Source organism: Adelges cooleyi, unplaced genomic scaffold (genome assembly GCF_023614345.1).
Source record: "Adelges cooleyi isolate 19-005CV unplaced genomic scaffold, UGA_ACOO_1.1 ACOO_flye_CR_arks_rails_tigmint_CR_PRNA_25, whole genome shotgun sequence".
NCBI lineage: Eukaryota > Metazoa > Arthropoda > Insecta > Hemiptera > Adelgidae > Adelges > Adelges cooleyi.
Genome location: NW_026095915.1, coordinates 507,493 through 532,429, shown reverse-complemented (window position 1 = coordinate 532,429; position 24,937 = coordinate 507,493). Strand labels below are relative to the sequence as shown.

Genomic DNA, 24,937 nt, shown 5'->3' with positions numbered 1-24,937 from the left:
TTATTATATTTCTTATAAATCATTGTTTAACTGAACTAGCGTCATCCTCTAATTAAATAGCATATAATTAGTGGTTTGTGTTTGGTAATAATATATATAGATGATTATAGAAACACTATGATGTTGTCGATCTACTGTGTAAGAAATAAAATAGGTCAAACATTCAAATACAAAAACTACTGCAAAACCATGCAAAGCCATAATCTCTAAAGTATCAAAACTTGACGAAATTCATTTTTTTTTATTAAATATAGTTTGTTCGTCACAATTTTGGAAATAATGTGTGACCTTTTGTGTTCAATCGAGTGGTCCTAAGGAAACATCGGTACTTTTCTCAATACCATAAAAATAAATTCTAAATTAACGTTTATAATTTTTAGCTTAAGCCATTTTTGGTATTTTTTTTTTTAATGTTACACATTATGTGTTTTTTATTATTGTATCATACTTCCTATTTTATTGTACTTTTTATGCGATATTTTCAAATCAAAACATAAATACAAATATATTAACACTTTTATTTAATAACCAGGTTATGTATAAATTATAGGTTCTATTAATGCCCCTGATATTCTAATCACCATATCTTTTCACGTTTCCTCCCACTCTACTTGTGCTCATTAGGGTGTTACATTTTAAAGTATAAAAATAAATACGAATATATTAATAAATATTATATTTTTAAACCAGTTTTTGATACTTATATTTATGCGGGTATTGAAATTTTAGCATTAATTAATTGGAACTGTAATGGATAAATATAACAAACTGGTTTAACTATATAATTTGTACAAAATCTTTTAATAAAATCTAATATCCTATTCCAAGTTCTTGCTCTCACTCCCTCCTTTGGCCGCAACCATTCTATCCATAGAAAAGTCTAAACAATCAATAACTTAGTTTTAAACAAATTTTCCTAAAGTGAATATTGTTTTGTATCTATAAATTTAAATCATAATTACCCAGACAACAAAAAAATTCAAAACTCCTGAATATATTATAATCGATTTTCACTATTCAAAGGGCTACCCATCAATTAAAGTATTTAAAGTTCAACCATTTATTTTAAAATAAATTTTCGGGCTTATGTTTAAGAAAGTTCAAAAATATTATAGTTTGATGAATTGTAGAATTGAAGTCATTAAATCATTGTCATTAAAAACAAAAAAATTTCATTAGATTTGTTCGCTAATATCAATTACATTTTGAGCATAATATCAAAAATTTACTTAACGTTAATTTAGATTTTATATTTATGTTATGGAGAAAAAAAACGAAGACTTACAAAATATAATATATTTACGATATTCAATTGATAGAATAACATAAACGCTACAATGTGAATCTGTGGATAGTAGGGTCAAACCAGTATAGTCCAAACACAGTAAGAAAGTAAGAATGTAAGTGAGTATTACCTAGTAGTAGTATTTCATTAGATTGGTCCTCTTACATTAATACCTTATAGATTACATTATTAAAAAAACGTTCATTTAGATCTTATTTTTATGTTTTAGAGAAGAATAACGGATGTTCACAGATAATAAAAGACTTATTTCAATACACAAATATCAACAAAAACATTGTACCTAATGACAATTATGTGCTTAAAAATTATTTTGTTGCATTAGGGTAGACACGATAAGGTTGATCGCCATGATATCAATAATAATTCGCAACAAATGTGTTTAAAATCGTGAACAAAAGCGTTTATTTTATCATTTATTTATTTTATTTTACATATGACAATCGGCTGATAATTATAATGATAATAATGGGAATACTAATAATAATGAAACTACATAATAATAACAATAAATAAGCATATATCAAATAAACTAATTTAGTGCAATATGCAAACTTTAATTATTTATTTAAATATAATTTTAAAATAAATAAACGATTGATATCTAGTATTATTCGCTACTAAACACAAGTAGAGTACTGATATCCTCGCGTAGTTGTACATTTAGTTTTTTTTTTGTAAAGGCATTTACTTGCCAATATTCGCCTTCAAGTGATCTGTATTTTACAACACGTCTGACTTCACCCCTTATTTCTACTACCATACATACATCATCAAATGGATTTATAATATAATACGTGTTTAAAAACATTTTAAGACTAACCCACATTGCTATCAAAGTACAAATCCTATGAGCAGCTTTCTCCTTGTCAACTTCATTATTCGAGGTGATTTCAGCTAAAAAATCAAAAAGCAGTTGTTAAAAAAAATACCAAATTTAACTTATAATTGACTATATTCCTTTCAGTGCAAGACACAATTACTAAACGTAAATAAAACCAGTTATACAAATATATTTACTATGTATAATAGTAAAAATCTAAGCTTTCTGAAAAAAATTATAATTTTTTTTTTGTTTATTATTTACACTCAATAAAAATGAGTTTATAATTTATAAATTTGTTTTTTTTTTTGTTGCCCAAAATTTAAGAATTTTCTTTAGAAAGCTGAAAAATTTTACATTAAATGTGTAAACAGAATACTTCTTGTCAACCGAGATGATATCAGCTAAAAAAACAGAATACAGTTGTTAAAAATTGCCAAAATTAACAATTATTAGCCACTATTTTTTTTTTTTGTGCAATTGATGTTAATTAATTTGACACAATTATTAAACGTAAATGAATTAAGTAAAACAATTATATAAAATATGTATAATTGTAAAAAATCTCAGTATTAAAAGAAAAAATTATGTTTTTTTTTTGTATTAATAGTTATTTAAAATGAGTTTGTAATTTATAAAGGTAATTTTTTTGTGTTGTCCAAAATTTTAAAATTATTTAAATGTTTTTATTAGAAAGCTGAAAAGTTTTACATGTGAAAATTTTAAACAGGGGTCACTATAAACACAATTAAAAAAAAAAGAGGTGAAATTAAAAATTGTATAATAAATATTAAGTATATTTGTAGAAATTATAAAGAAACAAAAAATTTGTGTTAAGTAGTCTATAAAATACTATGTTATTTAAAATGAATCATGCTGTAAAATTTAATGTTATTAAAAAAATAAATAATATTAAATCTTTTTATTTATAATCACCTAATTTTTTGGTAAGCACATTTATAATAGCATCTCCAGTAAGACCTCTTCTCGCCTTTCCAAGTTCGGTCAATTTTAAAGTTTCAGTACCTGCATAAGTGTATAAATAGCTGGTTTGAAAATATAATATTTATTTATATAATCGTTTGTATTTTGATTTTTTTAATTTAACACCCTAATAGATACAATCAAAGTGGGAAGGAACGCAAAAAATTTGAAAATTATAATAACAGGATGAAGCCTAAAATTGATGGAGCCTAGAAGGGGTGATCAAATAAAATAGAGATCAGATTTTTGTAAAAAGGCGCGTATGCTCAAAATGTATTATGTATTCGTTCAATTTTTATCTGGTTCTAAGTTTGGTAAGGTTGCCAAATTACTATTTCATTCTAGAACCCTTAAAACAAGTCTCCCCAACTTATAGTAAATTGTTATGTGAACAATATAATAATATACATGGTGGGGCGGAGCCGACTGACGAGTTTTGAGGGGCTATAAATAACGAACAGTAAAACTTAGAGATAAACGGTTTGTTTTATTAAAATTATTAACAAGTACCGTTTTTTGGGTTGAGTTTTTAAAATTACATCACCAAGAAGGCGACCGTCAGAAGCAATTTATTGTTGCAGGCGTTTTCGATAGTTTTCGTGTGATTTTCGGCACGTTTCTATAGGAATGGCCGCGATTTCTTCGGTTATCCTGACCTTCAGGTCTTCTAACGTTTGCGGGTGATGTTTAAAAACCTTCTCCTTTAGTAAGCCCCAGAGAAAAAAATCGCACATGCTCAAATCGGGGGAGCGCGCCGGCCAGACCACGTCACCCCTGTGTGAGACTAACCGCCCCGGAAACATTTGTCGCAAAACGGTCAGTGAATTACGAGCTGTAATTCGGCTGTAGCCCCATTTTGTTGAAACCACACATCTCCCAATTCATGATCTTCAGCCATTTCCTCCAAATTGTGCTGCAGATAAGTTGTCAACATTAAAACATACCGAGCGGAAGTGACTGTGACGGTCCTGTTCCCCTCCTCAAAAAGTATGGGCCGATCACCCCAAATTGGGATACAGCACACCACACTGTCACTTTAGGAGAATGGAGGGCATTTCCCGTGGGTTATTTTCAGCCCAGTAGCGAAAATTCTGCTTATTTACAGCCCCAGAAAGATGGAAATGGGCCTCGTCGCTACAAAAAAAAGTTACTGTCGAAACGTGCCGAAAAGCTCACGAAAAATTCCAAAAACGCCTGCAACAATGTATTGCTGCTGACGGTGACCATCTTGGGGATGTAGCTTTTAAAACTTAACCCAAAAAACGGTACTTGTTAATAATTTTAATAAAATAAACCGCTTATCTTTAAGTTTTACTGTTCGTTATTTATAGCCCCTTAAAACTCGTCAGTCGGCTCCGCCCCATCCTGTATAAAGCAAATTTTATCTTTCAAATAAGCCATAAGTTCTGATTAATACTAACAACTAGCTCTGTAAATTCTATTGTATTCATCATCAGGCATAGTACTACCTGTATCAAATAAATTATATAGTTAGTCAAACCGTGATGTTGTATGTATCCATAGCAGTAAATCTAAAAATGAGAATCATTTGACCAATTAATGAATGCAAAATATAATATTAACACAAAACATATGTCTTTTAAAGCCTTTTTAGCTACCGCGTTTAAGTGATCTCTAAAATGTAGAGAAGGCGTACATAAGGTGTTAAGATCATTAATAGAAAAAACTCGATGGAGTTGAATACCATGAAGAAAGAAATCGTGCAGTAGCGGAATACGGTTCCAGGAAAATGACAAAATATGACATTTTTCAACATACAGTGTCAGACCATGGAGATGAGCCAAATACAGAAAAAAGCTAAGTTCAATATGTAGTAGGCAACCATCCACTGATAAGGTAATACTAAAAAAATGTTTATGTCGTAATAGAAGGATCAGAAACCGCTTCTTGAGCATAAGTGTATTCTTAAAAATTGATACACGCCGTTCAAAATAATACCCTAAATATAATAGTGGTAAAATGTTATTAAGGCTCTCCAACTAAAAGTTAACTTTTTAGTTATTATTGTGTGAACAAAAGAATTTGATAAGCAAATTGTATCTTTCAAACAAGCAATATTATATATTTACTACCATCTTTGTGCGCAGGAATACCTGTAAAACAAATATTAAAACATTTTTTAGTTAACTAAACCCGGTCTGTTGTATTTATTCATCTCAGTTTCAATTAATCAATGCCAAATATAGTGTTGATTTTAAGCCGATAAAGCCCCTTCCCCCCTCCACTCAAGAAATAAATTAAAATATATGTGTAATACTGTTACACAAAAAAATGTAATTATTTCTAAAAAAACCCAAAAAATATCAATATAGTACAAATAAATTGATTATGTAAAAAGTAATACTTTAAAATTGTATATTTATATTTACAACAATTTCCAGGTTTTCTCTTAAGACATTTTCTCGTCTTATTAAATGGGAAACATTTCGAAATTCCTTTACCTGCATAAATTTATATATAAACTGGTTTATAATACAGTATTTAATAATATAATCGTATTTATGTTTTTGATATTTAAATCACTAATACGCATTTTTTTCACAAATGTACAAAAATATCGCATACAAAATACAATATAGAAGTGCAATAGTCAGTCAAACAATAATATCTTAAACGATGAACAAAAAACTATATAGTATAGTTCAAAGTATAGTATTAGCATTAAGCCGCTGGCTCTTAAGGTCCTGATAGCTACCGCATTTATACACAAAATATAGCGAATGCCAAGATCTTTAATAGAAAAAACTCGTTTTAGTGGAATACTAAGAAGTACATAAACCATGTAGAAGAGAATTATAGCTCCTAAAAATTTTCATAACAACCAAAGAGATGTGCCCAGTCAAGAAATCAAATAACTTCAGCTTGTAGGTTTCAATAATCCGCGGAAAAAGCAATACTAATGAAAATATATATCATGTCGTCTGCAAAAATTCCCTCTAATGAGCTAACGAAAAAATGAGGACTAAGGTGGTCCCATTGATAGACGCTTGAGGAGATAGTAGAAGGTTCAAAAACTGCTCTGTTCACTTAAGTGCATTGTTTCCTATCGGAAAGGTAAGATGTGAGGGGTTTCCAATGTCAATTATTAGCGTAGAGTACAATGATAAATGAAGCGTTATTAGTGCTACGAGTGCTATGATTCAACCAGCTCTTGATAGTATATCAAACAACAAGAACTAATATCGTATTTTGTCTGTCGAGTCATAAGTATTTGTTAACATAAAACGTCAACAATCTATTACATTAAAAATGGTATTTTGTGGTAAAATGTTAAAAATTGATAAACGCTGTTCCAAAAATTACTCTTAATATAATAGTTGTTAAAATTATTACAGCAGTAAGTCTCCCCAACTAAACTTTACTAAATTTTTTGTAATTAACTTTGTAATTACTTTTGGTTGTATCAGCAGGATTAGGAATACCTGTAAAAATAATTTTAAAAAATATTTAGTTATTTAAACTCGGTTTGCTGTATTTATCCATAACAGTTTCAATTAATCAATTCTAAATATAGTATTGATATTAAATAAATATTGAATAACTTCATAATTACTTATGGGTTTATCAGCACGGATACCTGAAACAAGAATATAATACAGCTACGTAAACTAGGTTGTTATATTTATTTATAAAAGTCACTCAAATAATTGAACTACTTTGACTAATAAGTCAATGCAAAATGTTTTATTAACATAAAATTAATCTCTGGCAAGTAGTAACGTTTGAAAAAATACTTTCTTCACAATGAATTTAATAATAATCTAATTTTTTTATGTGTATTAATTCTGTCTTCTACAAAAATTTTTGTGACCTATTATTCCTTGATGAACCTAACTATATTCAGTACACTTTGAAATTGTTTAAACATGTGTTTGAAATACCTAACATATGTAATATTTTTGTAGCTTGTAGCTTACATTTTCAGGTGCTTATTGGTTCAGAAAGCTGTATATTAAAAAACTGATCATTTTGTGTTCACCTGTTATCTTAAAAATTTCCCCGTTGCAACCTTTGTTATATTGTTATTAATGTACCAAGGGGCATTTGTAATCATTCGTATTGATATATTTTGGAGCACCTATATTGGTCTTATTGCTAATTGTCATAAGTATTTGTTAACATAAAACGTCAACAGTCTAATACGTTAAAAATGGTATTTTGTGGTAAAATGTTAAAAATTGATAAACGCTGTTCCAAAAATTACTCTAAATATAATAGTTGTTATAATTATTATAACAGTAAGTCTTCCCAACTAAACTTTGCTAAATTATTTGTAATTAACTTTGTAATTACTTTTGGTTGTATCAGCAGGCATAGGAATATCTGGGAAAATAATTTAGTTATTCAAACTCGGTTTGCTGTATTTATCCATAACAGTTTCAATTAAAATGAGATAACTTTGACCAAACAATAAATTATGTGTTTTTAAAATATACATAATTGTCAATAATGTGTGAAAAAAATAATGTATAAAGAAAATTTGATCGTTCAATCAATTCATAAGTTCTTTTTACTACTAATGAATAACTTTGTAAATACCTTGGTTATCATTATCAGCCGCCGGAATACCTGTAAAAATAATTTTAAAAAATATTTAGTTATTTAAACTGAGTTTGCTGTATTTATTCATAACAGTTTTAATTAATCAATTCTAAATATAGTATTGATATTAAATAAATATTGAATAACTTCATAATTACTTATGGGTTTATTATCAGGGTTACCTAAAACAAGAATAAAATACAGCTACGTAAACCAGGTTGTTATATTTATTTATAAAAGTCACTCAAATAATTGAACTACTTTGACTAATATGTCAATGCAAAATGTTTAATTAACATAAAATTAATCTCTGGCAAGTAGTAACGTTTGAAAAAATACTTTATTCACAATGAATTTAATAATAATCTAATTTTTTTATGTGTCTTCTACAAAATTTCTTGTGAACTATTATTCCTTGATGAACCTAACTATATTCAGTACACTTTGAAATTGTTTAAAGATGTATTTGAAAAACCTAAGATATGTAACAGTCTAATATTTTTGTAGTTTGTTTACATTTACGTTTTAAGGGGCTTATTGGCCTTAGAAAGTTGTTTATTAAAAAAATTAAAATTTTATATTCACTTATTATCTTAAAAATTTCCCGTTGCAATATATGTTCTTCTGTCGCTATGGAATCTAAAATTGAAAATAAAACCAATATTGTACAATATATAAATCTTTGTAATATGTAAAAGTGTTAATTGATTACGTTCTAGAGAGTCATAGTTTTTAAGTTCTGCATGTTCTGAAATTTAAGCGACAAATGTATATGCTTATTGATTATCAAGCGACTGTGTGAAAATATGTTAAAAAAGTATTACCCGGTACAGTGAACATTTGATTAAAATAACCTGAAAATATCAATAAAAAAATTGTTGGTATTGAATTTAATACTGTATTCTATCATAAACTAGAGTAGAAAAGTTAAGAAAAAATAATTGTGTGTTAGAAATTCGAAATAAAATGTCTAGCTCTATAATATTAAATAAGTTTGAAACCTTATGAAATGACAATGGCTGTATTGAATCACATAGGGTAAAATAAGACGAAATAAGATTATTATCACTGAACGTTATCCTTAACCCTTTCACTGTCCTAGACGTGCTACTATGCTACAATCAATCAATTAATTACGAAACCTTTTTCAGTATGGTGATGGTTGTGACATGTAGCAGTGTGTAAAACACAATGGCAGTGAAAGGGTTAAAGATATATTTTTGTTGTTAACTGTACACAATTCTATAGGTACATTTCTTCTAAAACCAAGATTTTTAATATCACATAATTATTATTACTCATTGCATAGTGATCTTTATCTATCATGACTGTAAGTACATGCTCCAATCCATCTAGAACAAACAAATACAAGTTTGACGTTTAGAAAAGTTCCAAATAAAATCAGAATTAATAAAAAAAAATCATTAGAAACAATTACACCATGCATTAAGCAACTACCCCTGTTAGGGTAAATAGTCAATTTTTAGAGTCAAGTGTGCTCATAGTAAATTATAGTAACTTTTAGTAAAAGCTCGTGCCCACATGCGACAGTGCACAGATCCAATGAAAAATATAAAACTACCACATTTTGAAGATGCCACTCCCCCCACGTATTTAGAAGTTTTGTGCTGGCAATTTTTTACAAAATATTAAATTGAAGACAATGTTAAGTTTCATAACTTTCAGGTGATAAAGGTAACTTTTTTTTACGACAATTTTTGGAGGCGCTGTATCATAAAAGCCAAACTCGTTTTATTATAACAACAAATTGCATGGGCGGCATCCTCTTAAGTATAAAAATAAATTTATATTTTATTTACAAGTAATTTGACACCTAGGCAATCATTGTAATACAATTATATATTAGTACATTGGTTATTATCTTACTTTTTATATGATCATCTTTATAGTCAGAAGCTTTCTTGATTTGTATGTCTGTAGTAAATGTTTTAAAAAAAATAGGTATGTGTAAAATTAGTGAAATTTAAAAACTCTCAAAGTTAGTCTATATGATTATAAAATATAACTCACTTGAAATTTCAACCATCTCTATAAAGTTCACTGTAAAGAATAGTTAAATATTCATTTTTTTAGATTTTAATCTACGTTGTGTGCTTAAGTATAAATAAAATACTTACTTATACTTATATCTGCCAAAACATTTACGCAGATTAATGATATTAAAACATAGGCAATTTTCATTTTTATCTAGAAAAATTATTAAATATAAATGCAATTTATATGAGGCTCGGGTCTTCCGGAGTGGTCGAGATGAGAAAGTTTTGGTTTTAAAATTTCTTTTATATATATTTTATGATTTTTGACTAGAGATATACCCAAGAAATAACTTAACCTAACCGAAAAATAGTTTTTTTTTATTTATCTAGTTCATGTCTTTTAGGATTATTGGAGTTCATTTCAATTACTTGAGTGGGATATTGACATTTTTTTGTCTTAGCATATACACGGAAAAATCGACACCATTTACAATCGACTCCGGTTATCATAACGAAAAAATCAGCTGATTTATCCGATTAGATAGGAGAGATAAAAGATAAGATATTAGCGATATGTTTTTACCAAATACTATACATTACAATACGGGACAGTCAATGATAAGAAATCGCGACATAGCCCCACGAAATCGTAGTGGTTAGGTGAGACGTTTAGCACACCTCGGATAAATGTCTACCTCGTTGGACCAACAAGTAAACCTTGAGAGAGATGTGAGTTATTGATTAAGTAGCGATTTATGGCAGCTGGTCAAAGTTTAAAATCGCTCCCCTGTAAAATCACTGAAATCGACTTACACACTTATTCACAGTTGTTACACATATATCCTTCTATAGCCTTTTATCCTTCTAATGAGGGTGGGGATGGGGATGTGGCTGGCAATGGTGGTGGGGATGTTACATTTTTTAAATTATGTGTTGTTTTCACAACGAACAAACTTTAATGAATAGTAAAATAGATTCAAAAACACCAAGTGAATGTTTTGCCGATTAAAGCCAATTATTAAAAAACGACTAAAAAACGTTTGGCCACAACATAAAATAATCATTAGCTACCTTTCGAGTACCGTGGTTATCATCGTTACAATCTAAGTGTTTATTTTTGGGTTAGCAACGAAAACAATTTCAAATGATATCAAGGCGTACGTGGAACGAGAATTAAAAATGTATCCCGTGGTGTTGCGGCAAGTTGGCAACCTGTTAAAATATGATATGTAATACCTATGTGGAAACCTTTAATAGAGCATTGCAAATAGCAAACATTTCATTTTTAAGATGTATTGTGTATATAAGGCTCGGGTCTTTCGGAGTGGTCGAGATGAGAATGTTTTGGTTTTAAAACTGTTTTAGATGAATGGTTTTTTTTTTTATAGTTATCTTTTAATAATACGTTTTACACTAAATTTCCCATTGCAAAACATGACTAAGCAAAATGCTTGTTACTCTCAATCCATGTGGCATTTATAGCAAACATTTTTATGATATAATCGAAAAAGAATAATATATTTGGATGAAACGTTCGTAGAAAATTTATATTTTAAATTAATAAAAGTACAAGATGAAAAATAGCTTAAACTTGAGGTGTATTTTAAAGATACAATTAAAAAAAAATGTTTCATCATAAATGCTCATTTAAAGTTCAAAAACATTATGTTTGACCATACTTCGGCATAACAGAAAAATAAACTTGTTAGTTTATTTACAAATCTGTTTTTAGCATCGATGCCGAGCTGGTATTCTTATGGTGTGTGTTTTTTTTGTATCTGCAAACACGATACCATGTTTGACTATGACCCGATTTTCATTAGATACTCGAAATTATATGTGATTGGGTAAAAAGTACAAAAAAATCTAAAGATCCGGCTTTTATTTGATACACTAACAATTTTGATAATGGTAATAATTTTTTTTCAAAATTTGTACTTATATTTTTAATAAATTAAAAATACGAGGTAAAATTAAGCTTGAATTTGAGATGTATTTTAAAAATATAAAATCAAAAATTTTGCATCATGGACACAAATTTAAAATAAAGGTACATACTATGTTTGTATTTAAATGACAATTAATATATCTATTCAAACAATTTATCATAATCTAAGCAACAAGAAAATACGAAAAAGTGTTTTTTTAAATTTAAAATTACAACTATATTGGACTTCTAAGTACATTTTGTTTAGCCAACTTCGGCTATGCAGTAAAATAAAAACATATATTGCAGCGCAATGTTGTTAATTTATTTACAAAACAGTTTTTTAGCATCGACGCCAAACTAGTGTTCCTATACTGTGTGTTTTTTTTGTATCTGCAAACACGATACCATGTTTTTCTATGGCCCGATTTTTATTAGACACCCGAAATTATATGTGATTAGTTCAAAAGTTGAAAAAGTCTACTTAATCACGCACAGAACCGATAAAAATCTAAAAAAAAAAATGATTAGTTTTTCAACTTTTGCCGTTAGCTTTCTATAAAATAGCGGAAAACTATCGAATTAAGACAAAATTTTAATAGAATGTTTTGAAACGTGTTTAAAATTCATCTATTTCTGTTTGAAAGCGTACTTACAACTTTTGAAGTCTGATAGTAATACTTGGAATAGTTGATTAAATGTTATCGAAGGTCTAATGCGGAAAAATAATTAAAATTCATTAAAACATATTAAAAGTTTACAGTTTTACCATTTTTGACATTTTGGTAGTATTACTTACTTAAAAAACTGCAACGATAGTCAAACCGGCTGCTGCAAAGGTTTACTTACGACTTGCCGAATGGCCTTTATTGTGTCGTCCAAAAAAATAAAATCTAGAAATGTTTTTTTCAAAATTGTTTATGCGAATTTATTTACACAAGCAACATTCGATATTTACATTAATCTAAAGCGGAATATAACTAATTTTGCATCAACAGTAACTTTGCATCAACATGTTTTTGTGTGACTCAGAATAATAAACCAACAAGCACCAATGCATACAGTGTGAATCACATTGTCAGTAATACTTAAGTAACCATTTTAGTAGCTCGGTGACGTTATTTCTGGGATTCATTTTGTTTACATTAATCTGAAGCGGAATATAACTTATGTATATATATAAAGTATATGAGTACTGAAAAATGTATGGTGATACTATTGAGTTTGCAACAACATGTTTTTATGTGATTCAGAATAATAACACAACAAGTACCTATGCATACGATGTGAATTGTTATATATAATATATAATTATAGCACAAAACACTTGTTTAACAAACAAATCGTTTTTATGTATACAACGTTTAACCCTTATTAAAATTAAAGTATAAACCTAAGACTGACTCTTTAAGTGTGAGGGGTAAAAAACAATAATATGAACAGTTGAGATCACATTCTTATTAAACCCTATGAAATATTCAGTGGTTCATGTTGAAATCATTACCCTGAATTGGACATTATATGACATTGGTCAAACTTTTTTTCTTAAGGGGAAAAAAATCTGAAAATTAATTTTGACGGCAGTAAATTTTAAGTTTAACCAAACCACAACAAAAATTAAAATATCTAGAAATAATTTTTATTTAAAAATTAATTTCGGACTGATGTGTAAGAAAGGTTAAGAATATCATCATTTGATAAAGTAAGGCAAAAATAGAGAGAGATAAGGTCCAATGTTTACAGATACATATACAAGTATCGATAAAATCTTTGTAACTAATGACAATTATTATTTAATTGAAAATTATTTTTTAATATTAGGTTGGATTCGTTTAGGGTTAATCGTCTGTCTATGAAAATGTATAACCATAGATACCCATGTATGGTAATTAACAATATGATGACAATATTTTCAATATCTGTGAGTTCATCACTTTGTCAGTAATACTTAAGTAATCATTTTAGGAGCTCGGGGACGTTATTTGTGGGGTTCATTTTTTCTGAGTTTTAATTTCCTGTGGATAATTTTTAGGTGATATTTTGCCCAAGGATACATTCAGTGTTATAGCAACGTTGTTAGTTTATTTACAAAGCTGTTTTTTAGCATCGATACCAAGCTGGTATTCCTGTGATGTGTGTTTTTTTTTAACTAGAAAATTATATGTGATTTTGTAACTATGGTGGTTCAAAAGTAAAAAAAGTCAACTTCTTGAACCCCAGAACCGAAATAACCTACAAAAAGAATTGGCGGTTTTGCAACTTTCAACTTTAACTTTCTATAACTTAAAAAAAAACTGTCGAATTAAGTCAAAACTGTAATAGAATGTTTAGCAGGCATATCCCTATACACCAATATCCTCAAATCAGCGCTCACCACAAATATACCAAATATAAAATAAAGTTTTATTCATTATTCTTAGACAAACATATTCAAAATTTATAGTTATATCCAAAAATAGACAACATATAAATTACAATTCATTTTAACTGGTTCTTATAGACAACATTACTGTGATTAGTGATTACAGCACAGAATATTATAACCGGATCCTACTAACTTTAAATCACTATTTGAGAAAATACATATTTCCTAAATCAGTACAGATTTTATTTGTAATTTTTTGTTAATTATTTCAAGATGATTTAAAAAAAGTGTTACTATTATGTTCGTTAGTTATAATAAGTACCTATACAATTTAAATTAAAAAAATTATCAGGGCAACATTACGGTATGTAAGGTATCAAGGTTCAAAAATGCGAGAATATAAATGGTATAAACATTTAGGTATATAAATGATAAAACCAAATATTTTTAATATTTTGTTTTTCACTTTATTTGTATTGTAAATTTTAAATTTCACTTAAAACGTCTTTTTCAATTCCGTACAAAGTCTAGATATACATTTATTAGATCATTTGTTGTCTAGGTTTGTGTTATAATCTTTTATGTTTTAAAATAATAAGATATAAATTGTCAATTTTTACAAACAACTTCTTCACCCCCAGAACCACAAAAACCTAAAAATAAATTGTCGGTCAATATTTAACTTTCTATATCATAGCGAAAAACTATCGAATTGAGTCAAAACTGTAATAGAATGTTTAGCAGGCATATCCCTATACACCAATATCCTCAAATCAAAATTTCAATAATTCTACACTCCCCCACAGGATTTATTTTCTTAAAAATGGTATTTGATTTTTAAATAAAAATTATAATGAAACAGGGATTCATATTATTAATATACCAAATATAAAATATAGTTTTAGGAACGGAGAGGTCACAGGTTTACAGGAATTATTATAAATAAAAGTGATAAAATTGAATAAAATCACTTTCAAATATACGCTTTGATGCTCATTTGTAAATACAGAAACCTAATTTAAAACTTTCTAACTTTGCTGGTTTATTCTGTGCTGGGTTTGGACTGTACTGGCTTGAAAATACTAGCTACCGATTTGCATCGACGTTTTTTCGAAAGTGATTTTATCACTTTCAGATTTAAAAATTCCTGTAAAACTGTAACTTCCCCTTCCCCACTATTCCCTGACCCAACTATGCTCTGTCACCACTATGCCCCGACCCCACTGTACTGTTTTTTTTTTGCAAAAACGTAGTCGACCAAATAACACATATACAATGTCTTAATTTTGTTGGAATGGTCGACGATTCATATTCCAATCGTTTGTACTCCATAGTTTAAATTATAATCGCTTATTCTCAATAAAATTAATATTTATGTATTATGTACTTCCATTAAAGCAATCTCACACAAACTATTTATACTTCATAGATTATATTATTTAAAAGCTATATTATACTTCTATTTTACTAGATTGACAATGTACAAAATAAAATGCAACTAAAAAAACCTTTTCATAGATTCTTTGAATGTAAAGGGTGGGATAGTGAAACAGGGTTTCCCATTTAAATACATTAGAAAATAGCCGTTTTACTGCCCCACCCTGTATATTAATTTCTTGTTATTTTCTAAAGAAAAATTGAGTTTCTTACATTAAAATTAAAATTAAATCGTATACTGGTACTGTGATGGAGAAAACAATACATTTTACTTACATATATTACTTATTAGTTAAATATTACTAACGTTCATAGCCACTAGCAGTCGGCTGTTGCCTATTATTTAACAATAACCTTTTATGGAGATTTTAAAAAAATTGTGTTTTTTAATAATAGTATAGGAGCAGTATCATAATGTTAAATGTTCACGAGATTTGATCTAGTCATAATATAAAGTATTATCATTTATGACTTAATTATTATTAAAATTGATCTTAATCTGTACATAGTAATAAAATAATGAAATATTTTATACAAAATTAGAGCTACAAGTTCATAAACTAAAAAATTAAAATTAGCACGAAGCAGATTATATAAAATACGATAAATTAAACAATCAAGCGTGAATCTATTTAAATGAATAACAGTATAACAATATGCAAAACATTAGTGTTCATTAAAAAAAATTGTGTAATATAAAATACATTTTACATAATATACATTATAAATTACATGACCGCGAATAATTATTATCATCGACTATGACCAAATAATTCAAAACGTTTATAGTCTATGTAGGCAATCAAATACTTAAGGGAAACGGAAAATGGCTATTTATTAAGAGGCAAATGATAGGTGATTTTTGACAAAAATTGATCTAGTTGCTATTTTAAATATGCCAACCAATTTGATGGAGAAAAAATATTAGTTTTTCTAATTATAAAACTTTTAAAGTGGATTTTCTCTGGGTTATGGCGAAAGTTTGGTAAATATTATTTTCGCAGAAGTTATTTTCCGGAGAATATATTGGACGGATTTCAATTCTTATTTTTTCTAACTTGAAAAAACTGAAAAATTTGTGAACTGTTTACTTGTATGTACTTATATAACAAGTATATCTTAATGTACCGGTTTTATTTTATCAATAGTAGTTACCAATAATTGATACAAATTTATGTCAATTAACCTAATTTCTAAATTTTCTAGCAGGATAATTTTTCGGCTTTTTATCTTTGGAGCTTTTTGAAATTTTTATACATTAATAAATATTTATACAAGCTGATTAATAATACAATATTTAATAAAATATGCGTATTTATGTTTTATTTTTATATTTAAAGCCCCAATACGCATTTGTTTCATATTTCTACAAAAATATCACATATCAAGTACATAGTATATAGTTATATAGTTAATAGGTATATAGTTAATCAAACCTGGTTTGTTGTATTTATTCATAACAGTTTCAAAAAACAAAAAAATTAAAATTTCTCTAAAAATAAACATAAATTATCAATATAATTAAAAATAAATTGATTGTGTTATCCATATAAAATCATCCTGTACAAATTATTATCTTTAAATTTGTATTTTTTATTAACCTAATATTTTAAGTTTTTTAGAAAAAAAATTTTTCGCCTTTTCAAATTGGGTCCTTTTTGAAATTTCATTACCTTAATACATTTATATATAACCTGGTTGATAATATAATATTAAAATATTATATATATTATTCGTATTTATGTTATAAATTGATATTTAAAGTCCTTAAACGGATTTAATACACAAATAACTCATACAAAGTACAATATATGAAGAACAATAAATGGTATAATAAGAAGTATGATACAGTAATAGAAAAAACATAATATGTATTATTTAAACAAAATAGAAAATTATACTGAAAACGGCTTGACCTAATAATATAAAATTAAGACAGCGAACAATTAAGTAGAGCTAACCAAGTGGTTGTGGCAGCTAAAGCAGGAGGAGGTAAGAGTAAGATCACAATTGCTTTATTCATTTTTAGTTTTATAACTCTTATACTAGAATATAAGAATTTGGCGACTAAGAAAACCATTTATTTTTCATATTGACCATAGTGTTTAAAAATAAAAAATTGACCACCACTAATGTAACAGTTAAATTCAATAAAGTAATTGAAACTTACGGAACGTTTGAGCCACGAATGGACATCACCATATTCGAATCTAAGCTAACAAAAATGGTTCTACATTTTTTTTTTTAATTATACGCTTATAAACAAATGGCTATTAGGGAATCCGATCGTGGATACGCGTTCGGAATAAAATCTTTGTTTGTGAATTCCAAAAGACAGTGGAAATTTCCACATCGGACATTGAAGGCATTGGAGCATTTCAGGATTATACTATAGTAGCGGGAAGTACAGTCAACGAGCATAACGGTATATTAAGTAAATAATTATTAAATGTATAATCAAATTCAGAGTTAAGAGTAAAGCTCTCAGAAATGCGAATTTATTTATTTTATTTTGGATATGACAAACGGTTGTTGATTATAAAGATAATAATGTTATTATTAATAATGACTAAACAAATATACTACAATAAATACATTTTTATAAAATAAAATAAATGAGTGCAATATGCAAAAAGTAATTATTTATTTATATACAGTTTATAAAAAAAAAAACGTTTGATTACTAGTATAATTATTTTTTAGCTGTTAACTCAAGTGGAATACTGGAATCCTCAAGTAGTTGTACATTTAGTTCTCTTTTTTGAAAATCAATGTGAAAGGCATTTACTTGCCAATATTTGCCATCAAATGATCTGTATTTAACAAAATGTTCTACTTCGCCCCCTTATAGTACTACTACACATACATCATCATTGTGTAATAAGTAATAATACGTGTTTGAAGACATTTTTAGACTAACCCACATTGCTATCAAAGTACAAATTGTCCTAACAATGAAAAATATATTAAACAGGTCATAATCTGATTGTGATACGGAGTACGGACATACGTAAAGTTTTTTTGTGCAATGTAATAAAAATACTCGGCTTTGTAGTAACGATTGAAAATATTAAGAAATACAGTAAAAAAATCAAATCTTTATACAGTCATAACTCATAACAAATGAACAAATAATTGATAATTTAAAATTATAAATAAATATATTTTTAATTTTTGTTTACAAACGTATGTAGTTAAAAACATGTTTCAATTAAAAAAAAACAAAAATCCCCCTTTTTGGATTACAAGGATTGGTAATAAAAATATTCAAGAAATTGAAAAATGTAGTACAATGTGTACCGAAAAATCATTATTTTAAAATGTATTTATTTTATTTTACATGTGACAAACGGCTGATGGTTATAAAGATAAAAATGCCAATAGTAATGATAAATAAAGAACAATACTACATAGTAATAGCAATAAATACATTTTTATAAAATAAAATAAATTAGTGAAATATGCAAAAATTAATTACTTGGTTATATATAGTTAAAAAAAAAAAACGTTTGATATCTAGTAATTTTGACTTAACTCAAGTTGAGTACTGATATCCTCGCGTAGTTGTGCATTTAGTTCCTTTATTTTAGTATCGGCATTTACTTGCCAATATTCGCCTTTAAATGATCTGTATTTGACAAAATATTCTATTTCACCCACATTTAATACTACTGCACATACATCATCATCTGTGACATAATACGTGTTTGAAGGCATTTTTAGACTAACCCACATTGCTATCAAAGCACAAATCCTTTCAACAGGTTTCTCCTTGTCAACTTCGTCAACCAAGATGATTTCAGCTAAAATATCAGAAAACCGGTGTTAAAAATAACCAAATTTAACTTACTAGCCACTACATTCCTGTGCTAAGTAATTGTGCAAGACACAATTACTAAACGTAAATAAAGAAGTTATACAATTATGTATATTATGTATAATAGTAAAAATCTCAGCATTCTGAAAAATATTATAATTTTTTTTTTTTATATAAACAAGTCCTTAAAAATGAGTTTATATTTTATAAATATGGTTTTTTTTGTTGCCCAAAATTTAAGGATTTTCTTTAGAAACCTGAAAAAAATTACATTTTATGTGTATATTTCAAACCAGGGTCTCCACAAACACGCTTAAAATCGTGGGAAAAATTCATGGAAAAGTCGAAAAAACGGGAAAAAGCGACCACAGTGATCAAAATAGTTGAAATAATTGTGAGTTAAAATAAGATAATTTCCCGTTCAAGATAATTTTGAGGGATCGATAACTATTTATTTTTAAATTAAAGAAAAATCACAAAATATAAAGTAGATAAAAAACTTTTGTTCTATTATCCATTATGAATGTGAAAAATAGATGTTATTAATTAAATAGCATGAAAACTCTATACTTATAATTACCTAGCTTTTGGGTAAGTACTTTTATTATAGCTTTTCCTGTAAGAAGTCTCCTCGCCTTTCCAAGTTCGGTCAATTTTAAAGTTTCAGTACCTGTACAAATGTATATATGAATAACTTGTTTGAAAATATGATATTAATTAATATATTCGTATTTATTTTGTTATTTTAAAATTTAATGCCATAATTAATACAGAGTGGTAGGAAAAAGAAAAGATATGGCAATTAAAATAACAGGAGCATTGATAGAGCCTAAAAAGGTTGAACAAATAAAATAGAGATCAGATTAAAAAAAAAAGGAGCTTAAGCTCAAAATGTAATACTTATTCGCCCAGTTCTTATCTAGTCCTTTGTTTGGTATAGCTGACCAATGACTAATCCATTCTAGAACCCTTAAAAGAAGTCTCCCTAACTTAAAGTAAATTGTTGTTTGAAAAAATATATAAAGCAGTTTTTATCTTTCAAACAAGCCATAAGTTCCATTTACTACTAACTTGTAGCTTTGTAAATTCTTTTATGTTCGTTATCATGTGCAGTACTACCTGTAACAAAAAAACAAATAAATTATATAGTTAATCTCACCTGTTTGGTATATTTATCCATAACAGTAACTCTAAAAATGAGATTTATTTGACCAATTAATGAATGCAAAATATAGTATAACATAATACCCACGTCTTTTAAAACCTTTTGTAGCTACCGCATTTAGTGAGCTTTAAAATGTAGAAAAGGCGTAAATAGGATGTTAAGATCTTAATTAGAAAAAAACTCGTTTCAGTGGAATGCCACGAAGTAAATAACCATGTAAAAGAGAACTACAGCTTCAAGCTGTAATTCAGTTTATCAATTACAGCAACACGAACTAGTATAGCATATTATCTATCGAGTCACAAGTATTTGTTACATTGAAACGTCAACAAATAGTAAGAAAAAACAGTTTTAAACTAATTTATTATATTTATCCATAACAGTTACTCAAAAAATAAGATAACTCTGACCAAATCATAAATTAAGTGTTTTTTTAATTTTTTGTCAATATGGTGTAAACAAAATAATATATAAAGAAAATTTTATCGTTCAATCAAATCATAAGTTCTATTTACTACTAACGAATAACTTTGTAATTACTTTTGGTTGTATTAGCAGGCAAAGGAATACCTGTAAATTAATAAAAAAACAATTATTTAGTTAATTAAACCCGGATTGATGTATTTATCCAGAACAGTTTCAATTAATCAATACCAAATATAGTATTAATATTAATTAACTATGGAAAAACTTCGGAATTACTTTTGGGTTTATCGGCACGGATACCTGAAACAATAATATAAAACAGTTATACAGCTACGTTAACCCGGTTGTTAAATATAACAACCGGGTTATTAAGGCTCCCCATATAAAAGTTAAGTTTTTAGTTATTATTGTGTGAACAAAAGAATTTGATAAGCAAATTGTATCTTTCAAACAAGCAATATTATATATTTACTACCATCTTTGTAAATGTTATTGTTTTCATCAGCATGCGCAGGAGTACCTGTAAAACAAATATTAAAACATTTTTTAGTTAACTAAACCCGGTCTGTTGTATTTATTCATCTCAGTTTCAATTAATCAATGCCAAATATAGTGTTGATTTTAGTCGATAAAGCCCCTTCCCCCCTCCGCTCAAGAAATAAATTAAAATATATGTGTAATACTGTTACACAAAAAAATTTATTTATCTCTAAAAAAAACCCACAAATTATCAATATAGTACAAATAAATTGATTATGTAATAAGTAATACTTTAAAATTGTATATTTATATTTACAACAAAGTTTTTTTGTAAGAATTTTTCTCGCATTATTAAATGTGGTACATTTTGAAATTCCATCACCTGCATAAATTTATAAATAAACTGGTTTATAATACAGTATTTAATAATATAATCGTATTTATGTTTTATTTTGATATTTAAATCACTAATACGCATTTTTTTCACAAATGTACAATAATATCGCATACAAAGTACAATATAGAAGTGCAATAATCAGTCAAACAATAATATCTTAAACGATGAACAAAAAACTGTACAGTATAGTTCAAAGTATAGTATTAACATTAAGCCGATGGCTCTTCAGGTCCTGTTAGCTACCGCATTTATACACAAAATATAGCGAAGGTATGTCCTACGAAGCACATAACCACGTAGAAGAGAATTATAGCTCCTAAAAATTTTCATTATAACCAAGGAGATGAGCCCAGTCAAAAAATCAAATAACTTCAGCTTGTAGGTTTCAATAATCCGCGGAAAAAGCAATACTAATGAAAATATATATCATGTCGTCTGCAAAAAAAAAGAACTTCTTGTTTTTGCAAAAGTCCCTCTAATGAGCTAACGAAATAAAGAGGACTAAGGTGGTCCCACTGATAGACGCTTGAGGAGATAGTAAAAAGTTCAGAAACCGCTCTGTTCGCTTTAGTGCATTGTTTCCTATCGGAAAGGTAAGATGTGAGGGGTTTCCAATGTCAAATATTAGCGTAGAGTACAATGACAAATGAAGCGTTATAAGTGCTACGAGTGCTATGATTCAACCAGCTCTTGATAGTATATCAAACAACAAGAACTAGTATCGTATTTTGTCTGTCGAGTCATAAGTATTTGTTAACATAAATCGTCAACAATCTATTACGTTAAAAATGGTATTTTGTTGCAAAATGTTAAAAATTGATAAACGCTGTTCCAAAAATTACTCTAAATATAATAGTTGTTAAAGTTATTATAACAGTAAGTCTCCCCAACTAAACTTTACTAAATTTTTTGTAATTACTTTTAGTTTTATCAGCAGGCATAGGAATTTCTGTAACATACATTTTAAAAAAATACAGTTTTAAACCCTTTTATTACATTGATCCATAACAGTTACTAAAAAAGGAGATAACTTTGACCAAACAATAAATTATGTGCTTTTAAAATTTACATAATTGTCAATACAATGTAAAAAAAATAATGTGTAAAGAAAATTTGATCGTTCAATCAAATCATAAGTTCTTTTTACTACTAATGAATAACTTTGTAAATACTTTGGTTTTCATCTTTAGCCGCCGGAATACCTGTAAAAATAATTTAGTTATTTAAACTCGGCTTGTTTATTTATCCATAACAGTTTCAATTAATCAATGCTAAACATAGTATTAATATTAAATAACTGTTGAATAACTTTATAATTACTTTTGGGTTTATCAGCACGGATACCTGAAACAAGAATATAATACAGCTACGTAAACCCAGTTGTTATATTAATTTATAACAGTCACTCGAAAAAAAAAATTACTTTGACCAATAAGTCAATGCAAAATGTTTTATTTATATAAAATTAATCTCTAGCAAGTAGCAACGTTCTTTACAATGAATTTAATAATATTCTATTTTTTTTTGTAATTGTAATAAAGTTGTATAATTGTATTTTATTATTATTTTTAATTTAAATTAATTCTGTCTTCCACAAAATTTCTCGTGAACTGTTATTTCTTGATGAACCTAATTATATTCAGAACACTTTGAAATCGTTTAAAAAATTTGTTTGAAATACCTAGAATATGTAATAATCTAATATTTTTTTAGTTAGTTTCCATTTACGTTTTAAGATGCTATTGGCCTTAGAAAGTTGATTATTAAAAAACTGATAATTTTATATTCACCTATTATATTAAAAATTTGTTGTTGCAATCGATCTCTTTCTGTCATAATGAATTCTAAATTTGAAAATAAAATTAAGTTGCATGTATCCCTATATTTTCTTGTAATAGAAACTAATATTGTACATATAATTCTTTGTGAAGCATAATAAATATAAAAATTATAATAAATATAAGTGCTAATCGATTACCTTGTAGTAAGTCAAAGTTGAGAGTTTTTGCATGTTCTGAAATTAAAACGAAAAATTTGTGTACTTAATGATTATCAAACGACTGTGCAATAATATGTTTAAAAAATTCGATGTAAAGTATTACCCGGTACAGTGAACATTTGGTTTAAATAATATGAAATTAGCAATATAAAAATTGTTGGTTATATAAATTGAATTGAATTTATGTTCTATCATAAGTTAGAGAAGAAAAGTTAAGAAAAAATATATGTGTATTAGTAATTCGGAACAAAAAACTTAGCTAAAATAAATTCAAAATCTAATAAAATTACTATGTATTAATTGAATCATATGGCGGAGTAGAATAAGATCAAATAAGTTTATTATCACTGAACATTATCCTTAACCCTTTCACTATCCTGGGTGTTGTATACTTAACTGTAGAAGAATACAACTCAACTTTAGAATTAATAAAAGAAGTTTATTATGAAACGCTATAACAGCAATGACAAGTAATTATTTTCAATATTAGCGTACGCCGTGAACAGTCCCCACTGCGTACACATTAATTAGTGTTATCTGAATAACCATATTATAAATATAACAATATAACAATATACAGTATAACAATATACAACACTGGGCATGCTATTATGCTACAATTAATTAAATAATAACGAAACCTTTTTCCAGTATGACGATGGTTGTGACATGTTGCAGTGTGTAAAACACAATAGCAGTGAAACGGTTTAAGATATATTTTTGTTGTTAATTGTACACATTTCTTTTATAACCAAGATTTTTTTTTGTTATCACATAATTATTATTACTTATTGCCCAGTGATCTGCATTTATCATGACTGTAAGTACATGCTCCAATCCATCTAGAACAATCAAATACAAGTTCGACCTTTAGAAAAGTTCCAAATAAAATTAAAATTAATAAAAAAAAATCATTAGAAAAAATTACCCCTGTTAAGTAAATAATCAATTTTTAGAGTCAAGTGTGCTCATAGTAAATTATAGTAACTTTTAGTAAAGGCTCGTGCCCCCATGAGACAGTGCACAGATCCAATCAAAAATATAAAACTACCACATTTTGAAGATGCCACTCCCCTCACGTATTCAGAAGTTTTGTGCTGGCAATTTTTTACAAAATCTTAAATTAAAGACAATGTTAAGTTTCATAACTTTCAGGTGATAAAGGTAATTTTTTTGTAAGACAATTATTGGAGGCGCTGTATCATGAAAGCCAAACTCGTTTTATTATAACAAAAAATTGCATGGGCGGCATCC

The 24,937-nt window shown here is 27.5% G+C and overlaps 1 protein-coding gene across 1 annotated transcript in view; it reads right to left on the bottom strand.

Moving 5' to 3' along the window:
- Nucleotides 1-23,693, bottom strand: part of LOC126837487 (uncharacterized) — a 42,255-nt gene extending 18,562 nt beyond the window's left edge. The window contains exons 1-6 of the mRNA XM_050571403.1: nt 23,663-23,693; nt 23,475-23,528; nt 23,005-23,028; nt 22,857-22,886; nt 22,604-22,633; nt 21,604-21,669 (exon numbers count right to left, since the gene is read on the bottom strand). Coding sequence (XP_050427360.1) covers nt 21,604-21,669; nt 22,604-22,633; nt 22,857-22,886; nt 23,005-23,028; nt 23,475-23,520 — 196 coding nt within the window. The 5' untranslated portion in view covers nt 23,521-23,528; nt 23,663-23,693. The remainder of the gene's footprint in view (nt 1-21,603; nt 21,670-22,603; nt 22,634-22,856; nt 22,887-23,004; nt 23,029-23,474; nt 23,529-23,662) is intronic.
- Nucleotides 23,694-24,937: the final 1,244 nt, after the last annotated feature.